Consider the following 18,667-nt stretch of genomic DNA (forward strand, 5'->3'; position numbering starts at 1 on the left):
TACTAAATGAAAAAATACAAGGTATACAATGGTTTCAGTGGAATCTTCTTGCCTGTAGAGAGATGAATACTGATATATGTTGGAGATGACCTGGTTTAGAAGCCTGGAACCTGGGGATTTAGAGCTCCCTTTGCTAATCACTGGGTCTAAGGTCTCAGGTTCTTCATCAGAAGTTACACAATTTTAAGGAACCCTTCCAATCTTAAAATTCTGTCATTCCAGCATTTCTCACAGTTTGTGATTTTCTGATTCTCAACTACCCTACTTACTAAGGTTCTAACTGATATGCCACTTACTTTGCCAGAGGATAAGAAAGACCATCTGAAGGTTAGGCATGTCATAAAGCAATTCCATGAAAAATGATACAGAATGAGATAAGAATCGCTAATAGCAGTATTTGCAATGAGACATTCCAATGATATTAATTATTATATAGTTATTAAGAACAAAATTTGGAAAAGTTAGGTATAACTGACTGATTTCATTATTTTAGTCAATGTGGATTTATTTTTGTTAAAAAACTCTAGGGTTTATAGGCAACATCTAGTAGGATATTCAGCAGACAATGAGTAAACTTAAAATCCATATCTCCCTTGGAAACAGAGTCATATAAAAATAGTTTAATGCCAATCAAAACAGAAGTTTGGGCTTATTTATAACCTTCTATTACATTGAAACCTACAGCTATTGAGAGGATTTTTTAAAACAAGAAGCATATTTAGTTATTCATGTTGATTATTTTTCATTCATTTCAAACTCCACTACTATGTAAAGCTTTATGATAAGCCAAAGTTAATTGTTTTGATTTTTTTTATTTGTATGCAGTGAAATGGCCAAAGCACTGCAGAAAGGAGTGGAAAGAAGAAAGATATCTGAATAACTACAAGGTAACTGGCCAGTACACCCCCTTTCATGTGGATTGCACAGTCAAACCTGTTTCTGGAGGTTTCTTTTAATGTCAAAAGCAAATCAGAAAGCTTAATATACTTTTTACATGATCATAGAACTTGTAAAACTAGTTGAGATGAATTAGAATTAAAATCAGAATATATATATTTTAAAATAGAACAGAATAGAAATGTTCTTCCCAGAAGCATTCCTATTCCCTGAATTAAACACTTGCAGAGTAGCTAAGAGGTATTTTTCAACCATATCCTAAAGAACAACACTGCCATTTGAGTAATTACCAATGATAGCAGGACATCAGACAGGTAGGATTACCCATCAAAGTCTGTGGGCAGAATGATAAAGTCAGGGCCTCTGATATCTTGAGGTGACCATACTGACATTCTGCAAACACTCACCTCATATATGACATACAAAATAATGTATTTACCAGGTTCAGTCTGAGGCTCATCTGGGCTGGGTAGGGTTATAGATTGAGAAGGCAGAGGCGATGTTTCTATGGTAATTGAAGGAAAGTACGCGGGTTACTATAGCACTTGACAGACCTTGAGTACAGATAACAGACAGGATGGTAACAAATAGATTTTTTAAAATAAAGAAAATTGCAAGTCTGCAGCAAAACAGCATTCCTACTCCTTCATAATGCATTTGGTTAAAAAAAAATGGTTGCAGATGCAGCTTACAAAGTACTTCTAAAGTTCTCATTTCACATTAGAACTCTACCTCCTCAACAATGCTACAAAGATATATTCAATAGGAATCATGAAGGGAAAAAGGAATTTTTAAAATATTATAGTATGAGTCATTTAAGCAGCACTGAATTTCACTTAAAGAATGGAGAAGAAAACCACAAATGTAAATAACTGTGATGGGATAAGTGTTAATGGAAAGTATGTTGCTAGGTCAGAAAGTATAAATGGATCATCGCACCAAAAAAGCATTATCTGAAACATTCAACACAATGCCAAGCTGGCAGGATGTACAGTGTTAGGAAGAAAATATTTTAGATTCAACAGTTCTGCTGACTTATGAAGAGAAAAAAAGCAAAGTCTTGTTACACAACTGAATGGGAGGAAGGACATTTTTGGACAATGGTTATGGATAGGAGCACCTTGAAAGAAAAGTAACTGCCATGGCGAAGAGTGACGGTGTAACATGAATTCACAATGAGAGAGACCCGGAGGTTCTCAGGCGATGGTGGCAATGAAGACAGAGAGCACCCAGGGTTGGGCTACCGAGGTTATTACCTAGTGTGGTCTCAGGTGGTTCAGACACATAGGTAATAGATTCCACAACTGTACCAAAACAAAGGAGAAAAATTTTAGAAACTGTAAGATATTAAGCTATAGCATTTTTTTGAATATCAAATTTTATTAATAATTTGCATCATAATTTTACAGACAGGACAATGGATTTAGATAGGAAAAAAGAATTGGGAGAAAAATCCTATTCTATAATACTAATCCTCCAATTAATATTTATGTTTTAATTGTCATTAACTGGGTTTCAAATGTTATTACGCCTCAACCTTTAGACTTCAGCAGAGAAAGACAAATTTATTTCTGTATTCAGAGAGAGTCAATTATCACTTTAAGAATTCAAGAATGTTGGAAGCTGTAGCTCCTTCAAATCTGTTTAATTGTGAATCAAGTACCACAGCTTGAACTTTCATATTCCGTGGATGTAACTGATGTTAATTTAAAATGTGTGGAATAAATGAATCAAAGCATTAAAACCTTTGCTACCTTCAGTCTTTGGCTCCTCTGGCCAGAGTGGTGCTTTGGCAGTGGGATATACATAGTCTGTTTTGGCTGGTGCTAGGGAAGAAACGGGAATGGCTGGTTAGTGGTGGCCAACCCAAAGCACACTGTAATAGAACCCTGCATTTAATTTAAAAATAGAATTGAGCTATCTTAAGCAGATATATTCTTGAGAATAATTAACATTTAGGTAGATTATGAAGATGACCACAATTTAGGAGGGCAGAAATGAAAGCAGGAAATGAAGGCAGTGTGCTATGTGGGAAACACGCACACCCCATACATAATGTGTGGCAGAGTCAACAGCAGTTCTACCTGGAACAAAGCAGATAATTCCACTTTCATTTTTTTTTTCGTATAAGAATTCCAGTTAGAAACACACATAGAATGAGTACTTGGAGAGCAAAAGCACGGGATGAATCCTAAAAGTGATATGAAAATGAAAAGTAGGTTGTACATATTCATATTGAAAGAGCAATCAGAAAAGGTTAAAATTTTCGTTTCGAGTGAGAATAAGGAAATTATGAAACTTGCATAGCAATACAGCAGATGTGAACACAATGTGCTGTATACAATGACATTCAAGACCCACTGGATGAGCACAGACAAGCTGTGAGGAGCAAGTGGCTATGAAATGTCACAAAGCATGAGGACATCCAGAGATGACTTTGCAATGATATGGAAAAGCACATATGCTTGACTTCCCATTGGGGAACATTTTTACCTATGGTCTCCTTCGGTGACTCAGTACTAAATGTAACCGATTCCAGAACATCAGAAACTAGTAAAAAACAGAAAATGGTACAATCGATAAAGGATAGGTTGTAAGTATTTACAAAAGTGCTTTGCATCCAGTAAGTGTTCAATGTTAACTGTTATAGGGTAACAACATTATTAACACTAAGGGAAGCTCTCATAACTGAACTGAATTCACAACATGATAACTACTGTACATTACCATTAACAACCTACTTTGTACATTCAACATGAGTACCAAAATGTCATTTATCTAATTAAAAGATACTCATAAGAGATGGAAAGAAATTACAGTCCTACGGAAGAAAAATATAGGATCCAGTGTTTTAAAATAAATGTCAGGAAGTAGCAACAACATTGCTAATACTGATTTTTAAAATTTGCATCCATTTTTTTTTCCCCAGACAGGGTCTGGCTTTGTCAACCAGATGGAGTAGGGTGGCATGAACATGGCTCACTGTAGTCTTGACCTCCTGGGCTCAAGCGATCCTCCTACCTGAGCCTCCTAAGTAACTGGGACTACAGGCATGCACCACTATGCCCAGCTAATTTTTGTATCTTTTGTAGAGTTGGGGTTTTGCCATGTTGCCAAGGCTGGTCATAAAATTCTGAGCTCAAGCAACCCATCAGCCTTGGCCTACCAAAGTGTTGGGATTACAGGTGTGAGCCACTATGCCTGGCCTATTTACAAGCTTGAAGGGCAGTATGTTTTAAAGGGTTCACATTATTTTTGTGGAAATTTTATCATTTTTACTGAAGTGAGAAATTTCTCCTTCCTTGATGGTCACAATTGAACTAGTGTTCTTTTAGCACAAATTTAATTTACTATTAAAGAGAGCCACAAACTTGTAACTGTTGAAAAAATAAGGATAAATAATAAAATTAGTTCTTCTAAGTGGTTTGTCAACCACTTAATCAGATATGTGATTATTTTCTAGAATGATACAAATGCAATGAAAAGTATTTTTATACATTCAAGTAGTAATATTAATGTATTACTAATTTAACAATATGCAATCACAAAAAAGAGCATTGTGCAATATTTACAGTTAGTAATGTATATTCCTTTTTCATTTTTTATCTTTGGAAATATAACTTAGAGAATTACAGTATGCCTCTTAAAGCACACAGTATACCCAGACAGATAAAACAATCTATTTACCAGGTTGACTTTCTGTCATTTCTAGGCTTGGTGATGTCACTGGTTTCAAAATAAGAGTTTGCAGTTCAGTCGGAGCTGAAAGAAGAGGGTCTCAATTGTAAGAGTAATTTTCAGTTATTTATTTCATAGGTTTTAGACAGAGGTAGCAGTGAAATAAAATACACAGACCCTGAAAATCATGAGGTTATGGAGAGCCATACAGAATGTGCCCTATTTAAAGCAGAGGTCAGCAAACTATAGCCCTTCCAAGTCTAGCCAGTGGGCCAATAATGATTCTCACATTTTTTTTAAGCGATGGGAAAAAATGAAAAGTAGTATTTCATGACACGTGAAAATGGCATGAAATTCAAATAAAGTTTTATTGGAACATAGCCATAGAATGAACTAAAACTGTTCAGGGCATATTCATGAATCAGCTTTGGTTGCCTTCAAGCTAAAACAGCAGAATTGAGTAGCTGTAACAGAAACTGAACAGCCCACAAATTCTAAAATAGTTATTGCTTAACTTTTCACAGAAAAAAAAATTGCTGACTCCTGATTCAAAATGTCCTTCTGAAAAAGCAGGAGACTGTTTGGAAAATTAAGTTCTCATGGACTATTGTATCTGAATCTCAGTTCCTACAAGAGCTAAGAGCTGCCTATAGCTGATTTCATGACAGTAATATTAACAAAATGTTGAATATCATCTAGGAGTGTTTTGTTCTATATTTTAGTTTCACCATCCCCTTAGCCACCATTGACAAGTATTGATACTTGTTTTATTTGTGCTGTTCCCACCCTTCCACCCTCTAATCCAAATCCTATAATTATTTCAAAGTCCAACTACTCTCTGTCCTCAGCCCACATCGTTCCTTGACTCCTGTAAATATTTTGTTTTTACTACTCAATTAAACAAGAACTCTCATAGGAGGAAATTGCTCTATATCTAGAAAACTGTATCTAAGAAAACCTTAGGGTTTCTTCATAATTACTTTGTACTTTAAGAGGTAAAATGTGTCCTTTCTTTTGGTTTCTACCTCCGCTCCTTTTTCCACCCCACTCAACTGTTAATATGGTGTTTGGTACACAAAGAATGAGGAAATGATTGTCTTCTTAAGCAAAAGTAGCAGCACCATTGAGAAAGAGATGAATGAAATGGAATAAGAACTGTATAAGATCGATCCTTTGTTAGATACAGTCCTTATGTAGGGCACACGATGAATTTAGCCACTGGATAGATCTCCCTCAGCTATGAATCTAATAATGAGCCCTGTAATTGTCAAACTGTTGACCACTGTAAGTGCCCTTTTCTCTCAGAAGGCACAGAAATGATATTCAAGCTTATTGTCATACCTGTGATTCAAGTGCAATGGGCTAAGACTCCTTAAACCTTCTAAAACCTAAGCCATAGATTTTCGTTATTTCAACTGAGAGGGTTTAGGGAGTTTAAGGTCTGAGGGATGGAATAACCCCTATTCATCCTCCTTTATGTCTTTGAAACTAAAAGATGATGATCTTAGGTTGCTATAGTGTTTGTAGGTCTAGAAATCATTGAAAGCATTGTATGTAGACTTGTGTTTTCTAAAACATGTTAGATTTTCTTGAGTTTATTTCCTAAATTAAAAAAAATTACTTTGCTTCTGATCATCACTAAGGGTTCCTTTAGAGACCAAAATCACATATGAAGTGATTAAAGGAATAAATATTGAACATGCATAGATATTCAGAAGGATTCCTACTTAGCGAAGATTAACAGCCATTACTAAACAGTGGTGAAGAACAGTGGTCAAGCTTATCAATGATTGAGGAGCCTGGAACTTTCAGGGAAAAGCTATTTTAATGTAATAGGGACACCTTATTCCTTAAAATGGAAGAAAATAATGAGACTAAGACACAGGTTTTATAGAAACTAAGTTACTCAAAGGGAGTTCATGGTACTTAATTGTTGCTTTATAGATCTAAATACCAAATGGAAGGGTATTTAGATCTATAAATACTAAATACCAATTTGGACCTCAGATTTAACACTGAATCATATGGTGCAAATTTAAAGAGAGTTTCATGTTGGACAGCTGTCCTTCACTGGGTCCAGGGACATCTGCGAAAAACAACAGGTAACACTTGAATTAAAACTGCTGACTATTTTAAAATGAAGTGTAGAATGGAATAACAGCATCTTAGGAATCAGAAGCAACTCTGGTCATGACAGTGCTCAAGTGCGTTTTTAAACGGCGATAAGAAGCATTTAATGCAAGTCACAAAAATCATTACCAAATGTTGTTCCTGGAGCATCAGTACTATGAACAACAGGTTCAAAGCCTGTAACAGAAACTAACCAAAAGCAACAACATGAATACAAGAAAGCTTAAAGATTTTTTTTTTAAATCCTCAATTTTTATTTTAAAACATGAGTTTCAAATGATACACAATTTTTTAAAACTTTTGAATTGATAGGAAGCATATAGTTGCTTTTGGAAGATTTGGCCACACTAGCTAGAACAATTCATCAAAGAAGGTAGTTACAACCTTTGAACTCTGTTACATATCTTGATATTATCCACATGAGGTTTTCCTAGGTATTTGGTTTTCTAACTAGTATGGATGTTTGGCTTTGGAAATTTGTTTAGGCAACAGATACGAAAATACAGAGAGAAATATATATGAAAGTAACTTGTTGCTTTTCTTGGAAGTTGAAAAAAAATGCCTGTTTATGTAATCATAACAAATGGATCACATGTTTCAATGCAGATACAGCAATAAATACCCATGAGTATGCTAATCTCGCTGTAAACACATCTGTAAAGAGGGACCAAGAACGTCATCCAAACCAAGTCATTTAGGAGATCAGGCACACAAGTGTCCCCAAGCCATGTTCTCCTGGATAGCTCTGTACGAGAAGCAGTTGCTACCCATGTCAAATAATTTGATTCTTAGAAAACATGATGACTGTTAATTCCCGTCTTAGGCATTTCTTTAGGACTTTATTGGGACAGCCTGCCAGGGTTCAGATTCCTTGGCTACTTAAGCCAAGGATTCATACATTTACCCGATTTGTTCTGAGGTACTTCAGGACTTGATGTAGTTTTGGGTCTGGGACGGGGACGACGTGTCCGTTGTGTTTTAGGAGCTGAAGGAAGAAACTTTGGATTACTCTAGTGCAGGTGGCTTTGGAGACAAAACTTTAGGTTTTTAAAGGTATGTCATATTTCCTTGAGATTTAAGTCATATGTCTTTTAAGATTAAAATATTTTCTATTTTGTTAATTTTCTTAATCACTGAAGATTCTTGAGAGAGAAAACTTACATATAAAATCAAGTTGAAAAGTGAAGAGACTCATACATCTTTAACTTCAGAAACACTAGAGCCAAACTCTGGATGATAGAGTCTCAGGCTCACACTAAATCTTTTGAGTATGCCAAAGAATCCATGATACCATAAGAACTGTTAGAGTTTAGTCAGTTTAGATAAGATACAGCCACCAGCAACTGTGTTTGAAATTTAGCTTCAGACATAAGTGACATGAATGCTGTTTAGACAAAAGTACATGACACAAATTCAAATAAGATTACATGGTAGACTCTGAACTAGGTCCATGCATAGCTTTTGAAAATAATAGGTAACTTCTAAGGATCACTAATACTCAAATATAAAGTTGAAGGACAATATAAAGTTGAAGGATAGCAGAAGATGACAAGATAGTCCTACAAAGCTGATGACAATGTGATTATGATAATGATGGAATGGATTTGAAAATAAGCAGGAAAAAATTATTCAGGAACACAGAATATCATTACCTAACGTTGTTTCTGGAAACTTGGTTCTAAAAGTGTCAGGTTCAAGGACTGTAGTAACAACTAGACAAAAATAATAAAATAAAGCAAAAATATTTAACTTGAATATTAATTTCACAGGTCAATTTTTAAGCTTCAGAACTTAAAAGTAAGGCTTGTTTTTTGCAGATTTGGCCAAACCATGGTCAGGTACCCATTAGTCTCATAAGACAGATTTGCAAGATAGCATTGCACTCAGCTTAATATCACTATGTGGTCAACAAAACATTCTCCTAGATGTTTGATTATCTGATTCTTGCTACACATTAGTGGAAGATTGTTGGATGAGCTTTTTACACATTTGCATAATATATGCTTTTCTAACTGTATTGAAAAAGGCATTTATCAGTCTACTTGCACTTCTATAGAAGTTGGGATAAATATCTTGTTATCTACTGTCTAAGTAACTATGGATACAATAAAGAGTTCATATGTATGAAAGCATAAAGAACACCATGTAATTAATAAACTGTGCTCATCAAAATCTCAAAGTATTCCTCGATTCAGTAAAAGTTAAGAAACTGTTAAATCTTAATAGAGATGAATAAAGAGTCAGTCTATCCTATTATGGAAGCTTCTCATTAAAACTTTCAAGACTTAGGTACATTTTACAATTTGACAATTTACTAAAAACACATCATTCTTTGAAACAAAAAAATCAATATTACACAGATCCTAATAAAATGAAAAATAATATGAGCAAAGAAACTCTGTGCTTTCCTACAATTGATGAGGAATAAGCAGCATAAATAAGGGATAGAGATTCGTGTTTGAAATGCAGCTTAAAATGGTCAATGCTCTTTAAACGAATGCACATGATCGCATGACACATTGAACGGTTAAAAGCAGTTTGATGTCCTGATATTAGTTCATGCACAGTTCTCTCAAATTCAACTGATAATGTGACACAGAGCCTAGCATAATTTCAAGATAAAGACTAATAATGGAATGATGACAAAGAATGACAGGATGGTCTTATGATGAAGAAGAAACTGACTACAGTGGTATGACAATAAGCAGGAAAAGCACTATTTGAAGGACACACATTCTCATTACCCATGGTTTTTGGAGCTTCAGTTCTGAGAGTACCAGGTTCAAGATCTGTAGAAGGAACTAATTAAAAGCAATGAAATAAACTTGTGAAAAGCCAGTAAATTATATCTTTCCATTATAATACTGCTTCAATAAGTATATAGCAATTTTAAGAAATTTTCTGAAACTTGATACTTGTTATTTGAAGACTTGGCCATCTTATAGCCAGATAAACAATTTTTTTAAAAGGCACTTAATCACAGCCTACACAATTTGGCACACATCTCAATAAAGCCCATGTAATATTCTCCTAGGTGTCTGAGTACTTAGTTCCAACTATTGTAGAAGACTGCCCTAGAAGCTTATTCAGACGTTTTGCCAAATATATACTTATTTAACTGTCCTAGTAACTGTTGGCGTGTTTGTGGAAGCTTTAACAGTGTGTCTAAATGAGCACGAATACAGTCAACAGCCTGTTTGAGAGAAGACATAGCAAAGAATAAAGCAAAGTGAATCATAGGCTGAGATTTCGTTTGCAGTAAAGGCACTCAACAAATCAGGATAAGGGAAAAACATGCAGAGTAGCTCTCTACTCTCTAATCATAAAAGTGCAGGACCCTAGATGGGTGATGCTTCTTGGGTCAGATGCAAACTTCCGAGTCATATCTTCAAGGACTTTCTTCAACTGCTCTTATAAACCCTTCCAAATTCAGCTGTCATCACTACTTAGAAGCCGAATCCTGCGTGTTTCAGGAAGCATGTGCCCTCTGACTTGCCTCTACTCTTCCTGTCTGACTCTCTTCATCTTTAAGATTTTAAGACCCAACTTCTTTCCAATTATTTATTCTTATTCTTCATAACATTTTCTTTTTCTAAGCTTTTAGATGTGTATAGCACCCCTCAGAACAAGTTCAATTTACCCAGATACACTCCCTTGCTTCAATCTTTGAATGTTTCATACTGGGACAGGTTTTGATCTTGACTATACTACAGAGTAAGATGTGAAAAACAAGCTTCCTCCTCCTGTGATAGCCTCACACTTGTTGATGTGGCTGTGGGAAGATAGAAGGCACTTAATTTTTTTTCTAGAAATAAAAATGCCTGGTTCTATTTAATGCATTTTTGTATTTACGAGGACAATTGAATGAAATAAAAAGTAGTAAATAAGAGGCCGGGCGTGGTGGCTTACGCCTGTAATCCCAGCATTTTGGGAGGCTGAGGCAAGCAGATAACAAGGTCAGGAGTTTGAGACCAGTCTGACTAACATGGTGCAACCTGTCTCTACTGAAAATACAAAAATTAGCTGGGTGTGGTGGCACGCGCCTGTAATCCCAGCTACTCAAGAGGCTGAGGCAGGAGAATTGCTTGAACCGGGAGGCGGAGGTTGCAGTGAGCTGAGATCGCGCCACTGCACTCCAGCCTGGGCAACAGAGTAAGACTCCGTCTCAAAAAAAAAAAAAAAAAAAAAAAGAAGAAATAATTAGTAAATAAGATACACAGTAAGAGACAGACCTATATGCAGAAAATGCAAGGAATTCACCTGCCACACAGATCTATCCCAACTGTGTTCTCCTTTGCTAACTCAACAGGGGGAGCAGTAGCACATCTTTTGTGCCTTCATCCACATGGTACTCAGACAGGCCATCACTCCCATCATTGGCATCAGTTATAAATTCCTGAGAGCAGCTAGGATGAGCTACTTTAACCAGAAACCCAAATTTACCCAGTTTGGTTTGAGGAACCTCAGGACTTGGTGTGGTTTTAGTTTTGGGACGTGGACGACGAGTTCGTTGTGATGTTTTAGGAGCTGAAGAAAGAAAACCTTTAGTTACTACAGAGTCCGTAGCTCCGAAGCTATGAGTAGCATGACATACGGTTTGAGATCTCTTAAAACTTACTAGATTTTCTCATATTTCAGGAAATCTGTCTTTTTAAATTTTTAATTAGAAACATTCACTATTATAATAGTATGTCTCCTTTTACAATTGAAGAAAGTTGATTGGGAGGAAGTGTCACATTCTAAAATGAAATTGCTAAATTAAGAAGTGAAGAATAGCCAATAGGACTCACCAAATAAAAAGGTCAAGAGTCACTGCTAAAATATAGTGGTGGTGGTCAGTTATAAGTTCTTTGACAATTAGTAAAATAAGACCACATAACTAATGAAAATGTCAATCAGAGAATATCACATAGATAGCAAAAATAAATGAGTAAATAGAACTTTAGATTCATAAAGAAACTCTCTGGTATCACAATCGTGTTAGAATCAAGAAAACTGCATTTTAAAGTCACCTTTAACAAAAAAATTGGTTAAAAAACACACTGGATGACAAAATAATTTCAGATGGTTACATACCCAAAACATAGACTGAGTTAGGTTCATGCATGGCTCTTTTAAAAACAAAGGGTGATTTGTTTTAAGAGTCAGAATTTTCAATACTTTTAGGATGAAGAATATGATGGAATGAAACAGAGAATGACGATGTAGTCTTGAAAAGCATAAGAATCTGTGGCTATGATGATGGAATGGGTTTGACGATGAGAAGGAAGAACACTTAATGAGGATTGCAACGTGCTATTACCTTGTGTTGTCACCCAAGTCTCAGTTCTGAGTGTAACAGGTTTGAGCTCCGCAGTAGGAACTGACCAAAAGCATTAAAATTAACCAAATGATTATTTTAAATGAATGTAAACTCAAAACTTTTCTTCAAAAATGAGTCTTACTAGTATAATACAGCTTATAGAATTATATAGCAACCTTTAAAAACTGTTAAAACTAAAAAAGTAGACAGTTGATTTCCTAAAATTTGACTATACCTAACTCAGGTACCTATTTCCTTATTCCTCATTCTCTGGTTATCTAATTAATAATACAAAATGGACTATGTAGGTATTGCTAAGAACTCATCTTTGGAAAGAGATGGAGGCCTTAGCATGATGAATTGAGTAGGATATTCCTCCATTCTGAGCAAAGAAAGAACATGCCTTCATGTGGAAAGAACAGCTTGCTGATGTCTACCAGATCAAATCTCAACTGCTCCATCAAGGACCTAGGCATCTCCGCCATGGGTATCCATGGTCCTAGTGAGATTCAGAAGGGATTTGCCTGTCATCTTGAAGTAAGACTTTTGTTTTTTTTTTTTTTTTTGAGATGGAGTCTTGCTCTGTCACCAAGGCTGGAGTGCAGTGGCGCGATCTCGGCTCACTGCAACCTCCACCTCCTGGGGTTCAAGCAATTCTCTGCCTTAGCCTCCTGAGTAGCTGGGATTACAGGCACCCACCACCATGCCCAGCTAATTTTTGTATTTTTAGTAGAGACAGGGTTTCACCATCTTGGCCAGGCTGGTCTTGAACTCCTGACCTCATGATCCACCCGCCTCTGCCTCCCAAAGTGCTAGGATTACAGGTGTGAGCCACTGCACCCAGCAAAGTAAGACATCTTTATATCAGTTGTCCAGTTAGACTGTCTCTTCTGGTTGGTCTCTACTTGTGTCTTTTCCTTTTGATTTTATTCTTCCCACCCTTCTACTCATCCCTGTGCCTTGGTGATTTCAAGGCTCCATTTCTCCTTAATCTATATTTCCCTGCTCCAAATATTTACACACCAAGCACATCTTGTTGATAGCACTCCAAAACCAGTCTTGTATTTGCACAGATACTGCCCCATACCATCTTTTACTTTATTTACAAAGGAAAGGCTTCTGTTCTCAACTGTCTTACAGGTTTGAGGATCAAAATGCATCTCTGACATCTGATGTAGACCCCAAATGTGCTAATATGATTGGGAGGATATCTAAGGCACTTAATGTTTGTTGACTTGAGCTGAATATGTCTAATTTTTCTAAAGAAGTTTTATTTTTAAGAGATAAATGGAAGTTAATAAAATGCACAGTGCCAGAGAAGACTGCACAAAGGAAGCATGAGGCATTCACAGTTGCTTCACAGATCTCCTAACAGTGTTTCTCTTACATCTTCACAGTGGGATCTGCTGCTGACCATGAGTTGTAGCTTCCCTCTCACAGGGGCCTATTGGTTACTCCCAACCACTGGGATTACTCTTGAGACCCCGCTGGCTTAGGCTGCAGGGACTCTTTAAACCAGGAACACATAGTTTACCTGGTTTGGATTCAGGTGCTTCAGGACGTGGTGTGGTTTTTGTTCTGAGACGTGGACGACGTGTCCGTTGTGATGTTTTGGAAGCTGAAGGAAGAAGTTCTTGGGTTACAACATAACTACATTATCTATGATTCTGGAAGCTGTGTGAGGTAAAAAAAACATGACTCTACTGCTTGATAGATATTTGCCTTTTAGTTCGAGATTTTTGTCACATGCATTCCTCCTTATAGATCTTTTATCATAGAAAGCTCCTTAAGACAAAAATCACTTTTTAATTTGAGAAATAAAGATTAGAAATTTTAATGAAAATCTCATAGGGTAGCTTTACTGGGTACCAAAAAGGTTAAGTACTATTGCCAAATTTTAATGGACAACGAAGGACAGTTCCACTAAATCTGAGATTTACAACTTACTCTTTCAATTTTTGGCACATATTCTATAGAGCTCTTAAAATCTGAACATATTATGACCTTATTAGAGACAAAACAATAAATATCTATGCAAATAGAAAAAAGGGTAGAAATTCAGATGTACAATGGGTCCTCTGGCTTTATGAGAGTTAATAGCCTTATCTGTCCAGGAAGGAGTTAGAAACCCACTAATATGTTTGAAACATAGCTTTATCACAAACACTGTTTAAACAAAACACAGAATAACATGACAATTTCAAGCAGATTATATGGCATATAAATGTCCTCAAGTAGATTCATGCATGACTGCTTCTCTTTAAAACCACAATTAAGAGTCTTCATAATTTCAAGAAGAGTTGAATGGCCATCAAGAATGACACTGTTGTCTCAAGAAACAAATTGAAACTCTAGGTTTGACAATAAGCAAAAGAAGCTTGTCGAAAACACTGTATCAACGTTACCTAATGTTGTTGAGGCCTCAGGTCTAAGAGTGACAGGTTCTAGGACTGTAGCAGGAACTGACCAAAACAACATGTAAATCAAAGAGATTTTTAAACATATGAGAAGTTAGAACACTCACATGCAAACAAATTTTACTGGTATGTCAATTCTTCCAGAGAAACAAAAAAAAATTAACTTCTTAACTGAGGGAAAGAATGTGTTTGTTCATTGATGATTTGGCCAAACTATAGGCATGGTGAGTCTCAGGCTTAGCTGTTGAACTATCTTGAGTAGGTTAAAGAAGTCAACATGAAATTCTATTATGTTTTTAACTAATGAATTCTGATATGGAAAACTGCACTGGAAAACATTTTAATGCATTTATCTCACGTATACTTAGAAATTGTCTTAAAAGATACAATTACTCTGTACTTCTGAATATTAGTGCTTATTACATATAAGTAAACATGGATACAAGAGACAGTTCATATGTTTGATACCGACATAAAAAATTAATCATTGAAGTGGACTATGTTCATCTTGCCAAGAACTCATCTATACACAGAGTTTGAGACCTCTGTCCAAACCATGACACCTAAGAGAACAGGGTGGTCACTCAGCCTGTAATAATCGGTAGAGCATCTGTCTGCCCTCAGCCCAGAATAAGTGGAAATCAAAGACTTTTGATGTCTCTGTATCAAATCTAAGCTTCTGAATCAGGTCCTCAAAATCCTTCTTCATCTGGCTTGATGTACCCTTCCAAATTCGCCATCATCAACAGTCGTATATGACCATCTAGAAGGAGTCCATCTAGACTGGACTGCCTTTCTAGCTGACCCAACACATGTGGTCCTTCTGCCCTAGTTCATTCTTCCCTCCATTCATCCAAATCCTCAGTGGGCCCAAGGTCCAAGTCCAGCCCACCTCGATCTTATCTTTTGAGATAAAACACAAAGATCATTGCTTTATATTTGTGTCAGGCAAACATATCTTCAACTCCACGCTTTCTGCAGTAAAATAACTCTCCTAAAGCTGACATATCACCCATGGTTGCCAGCGTGGGAACGGGAATATGCAAGGCACTTACGATTATGTTTTCTTGAACCGAATATGTTGGCTCTGCTAAAGAAGTTCTACCTTTAAGATGTGAATGGAATTTGACAGTAAGAAATATACTAACTATGTGGTTTCAAAGAAAAGTCTCACATAGAAATAATAAGATATGCTGGCATCAGTTGGGTCTCACCCACACATTATTCTCCTTGAAAGCTGAGCAGAGGAGATGGTACTGATGATGCCTCATGCCCTCGTGCTTAGGGAGAATAAGACCTGTTGCTGCTCAGCATTGGCACTGCTTCAGTCCCCACTGCGACAGGCTGCCAGGGATCACCCTTAAACCAAGGAATCACAGATTTACCGGGTTTGGTCTCAGGTGCCTGAGGGCTCGGTGTAGTTTTAGGTCTGGGACGTGGAGGGCGGGTTCTTTTTGATGTTTTGGTAGCTGAAGGAAGAAAAAGCCTTGTGTTACTCTAGGTCTTATGATTCTGGATACTGAGGAAAGGTTTTTCCAAAGCTTGTCAGATCTCCTATAGTTCCAGAAACTTTAGTTGTTTTTAGTTTTACTTTTTCATTCCTTTTATAACGATGTGTCATTTTATCATTGATGGTACTTTTCAGGCAAATTCATGTATACAGTCGAGTTGCTCACTCAAGGAGTGAAGATTAGCACTTGTATTGAGAAACTTATAGAACTTCCTTGCTGGGGGAAAAAAATGATTGGGGCAGAGTACTCAATGAGAAGGGATAGGAAGTTAGGGTCACATTAAGGAAGAGGCTTATAATTTAAGATTTCAGACTTCGGTAATTCCCTAGTTGTCAAACTAGTAATAAAACAACATTACTTAAAGCACTAATAAAGAAAGAAACATACTGGGCATTTTTTTTTTTTAAATCTAGAAACTCAGATGTGCAAAGGAAAGTAAGAATAGCCATTATTGCCGATCAGCTTAGATAAGAAATAGATCCCAATTTGTTTTAAACTCAATGTTAATATAGAACTCAGCAAATGAAGCACAGGATGACATGATAATTTCAAATGTGCCACATGGCAGGTAAATATTTTGAGTTAAGCTCATGCCTGGCTCTCATAAAAACAGCAGGAAACTTGTTTTTAGGAGGCTTCAGTATTCTTCAGATGATAGAAATAGTTGAATGGTCACAGGCAGTGATGTTTGCTATTTTGTAGAGGAAGACATGCCATGTTATAGGGATGAAGACTGAATGGACTGTACAACAAGCAGCAAAAGCACTTGGCAAACAGCCAGGTAATTGTAGGGTCGTTACCTAAGGTTGTTGCAGGGATCTCAGTTCTAAAAGTAACAGGCTCGAGGTCTGTAACAGGAACTGAAGTAATAAGATAAACAAAAGAGATGGTAAAAAATGTGTGGGAGCTATAGTATTCACATCAAAACGTATCTTGCTTGTGTAACACTGCCTCTAGGATAATTAAACATTTCTGGGAAGGGCATTAGGACTGAATTATATTTCCACCCCTCACCCCCAACATGTCAAATTCATATGTCAAAGCCCTAATCCTCATAGTGAGACCTTTAAAGAGATAATTAAGGTTAAATGAGGTCATAAAGGTAGAACTCTACTTCAACAGGACTGATGGACTCATACGAAAGAGAGACATGAGCTGCACACACAGAGGAAAGGCCATGTGAGGATACAGTGAGAAGGTGGCCATCTGCAAGACAAGGAGAGAGGCCTCAAGAGAAACCACACTTGCAGACACATTGATCTTGGACTTCCAGCCTCCAGAGTTGTGAGAAATAGACTTCTGTTATTTAAGTCACCTAATTTATACTGCTTTGTAATGGCAGCTCTTTTTCAAATGGAAATTAATTTTTTTTGTCTAGACTTGGCTGAACTATATCAAGTACACCATCTCATGAGACGGTCATCATCTTTGGTCTCTGTTTAGCACTACATGAGGCAAACAATTCCTGTAGTTATGGTGTTTATCTGAATATAATATGGAAGACTTTAGGATGTTTTAAGGCATTTACTTAAATATGTTTCTAATAATTCTCAAGAAGCACGTGAAAAACTAATTTGCACTTTAGTGATGCTGAATAAAGAAAACATGTACTATATGTTTATCAAATTATGGTTGCAGAAAAAGTGATGAAATATCCAAATGGTCATCACACAAATAACTAAATATGACTGATGATCTTGCTGGGAACTCCACTTTGGAAAGAACTTTTCACTTCTGTCCAAACAAAAGCACTCAAGAGGCTGGGTAAGGGGTGGCCACTCAGTCCGTGGCATCCAGTAAATTATTGTCTATACTTAGCAGAGGGAAAACATGATCTAGTGTGGAAGAAAGACTTTTGATGCTCATGAGAACAATGTCAGACTCAATGAATGAGACATTCAAGCCCTCCGTCCACTTTCCACGGTGTCATCCAAATGCAGAATTACCAACAAAAATATTTTGGCTGACCCTAGAAGCAGGATCTCTGCCCTTTCTGGTCGCCTCTATTTATATCCAATTTTTTCATCTTTGTTCATTCTTACCTTCCTATTTGTGCAAATTGTGATGTGACTTCAAGACCCAAATTCTTTCCTGGCTCTGTTGAAACCCAAATTCATTTTTTACTTTAAGACCCTACAATAAGTCTAACACTTAACATTTATATTCCCAAGAAAAATCTTTAATTTGCAAAAACACCCTGGCTTATTCTCATTCTCTAGGCTTTTCGCGTGGGAAGTTTTTGTGTTCAACTAGCCTGCACACTGCGAAGTAAAACATGTCTTCTACTACAAAAAGGGAAGATCCTGCAGGTCTCTTCTAAACTGACTCCTTGTCAACCATGAGGGGGTAACAACCCTCTGGACGCCCTCACTAAGGGGTATGTGAGTCTATTATTTCTATCAGTGACAGGCTCTTAAGCTCCATAAACCAAAGACCCTATACTTATCTGGTATAGTCTCAAGAGTAGCCAGACAAGGAGTGGTATTAAGTTTGTGCTGTGCATGATATGTTCAATGGAAGGTTTTTGGAGGTAGAAAAAGATAACCTTTAGTTATTTTAAATCTTATGCTTCTGCACATCATAGACTTAAAAAAAATCTTTAGCTTTTCCAAAGCTTGGTAGATTTTCCTGAACTTCAGAAAATATATCTTTCTAATGCAAAAATTTTGCTCCTACTATACTTTATCTTCTTCTGTTATTTAAGATACTTCAATAACAAATTTGCAAAGATG

General features: G+C 36.5%; 1 protein-coding gene across 50 annotated transcripts in view; it reads right to left on the reverse strand.

Moving 5' to 3' along the window:
- Positions 1 to 18,667, reverse strand: part of ABI3BP (ABI family member 3 binding protein) — a 244,175-nt gene that overhangs the window by 59,676 nt on the left and 165,832 nt on the right. For 29 of the 50 annotated variants that reach the window (XM_009446009.5, XM_054682095.1, XM_054682098.1 and 26 more), the window contains 16 exons: positions 16,736 to 16,795; positions 15,810 to 15,893; positions 14,413 to 14,469; positions 13,542 to 13,625; positions 12,008 to 12,067; positions 11,149 to 11,232; positions 9,450 to 9,506; positions 8,358 to 8,417; positions 7,610 to 7,690; positions 6,835 to 6,894; positions 4,585 to 4,659; positions 3,391 to 3,447; positions 2,943 to 2,981; positions 2,652 to 2,723; positions 2,154 to 2,201; positions 1,337 to 1,402 (listed from right to left, as the gene is read on the reverse strand). The exons of 1 other annotated variant lie outside the window; for it this stretch is intronic. In XM_009446009.5, the coding sequence (XP_009444284.3) occupies positions 1,337 to 1,402; positions 2,154 to 2,201; positions 2,652 to 2,723; positions 2,943 to 2,981; positions 3,391 to 3,447; positions 4,585 to 4,659; positions 6,835 to 6,894; positions 7,610 to 7,690; positions 8,358 to 8,417; positions 9,450 to 9,506; positions 11,149 to 11,232; positions 12,008 to 12,067; positions 13,542 to 13,625; positions 14,413 to 14,469; positions 15,810 to 15,893; positions 16,736 to 16,795 (1,044 nt within the window). The remainder of the gene's footprint in view (positions 1 to 1,336; positions 1,403 to 2,153; positions 2,202 to 2,651; positions 2,724 to 2,942; positions 2,982 to 3,390; positions 3,448 to 4,584; positions 4,660 to 6,834; positions 6,895 to 7,609; positions 7,691 to 8,357; positions 8,418 to 9,449; positions 9,507 to 11,148; positions 11,233 to 12,007; positions 12,068 to 13,541; positions 13,626 to 14,412; positions 14,470 to 15,809; positions 15,894 to 16,735; positions 16,796 to 18,667) is intronic. 20 more of the 50 variants (XM_054682099.1, XM_054682086.2, XM_016941559.4 and 17 more) reach the window with 14 other exon arrangements.

The sequence above is a fragment of the Pan troglodytes genome, chromosome 2, assembly GCF_028858775.2.
Source record: "Pan troglodytes isolate AG18354 chromosome 2, NHGRI_mPanTro3-v2.0_pri, whole genome shotgun sequence".
In the NCBI taxonomy this organism is placed as follows: domain Eukaryota; kingdom Metazoa; phylum Chordata; class Mammalia; order Primates; family Hominidae; genus Pan; species Pan troglodytes.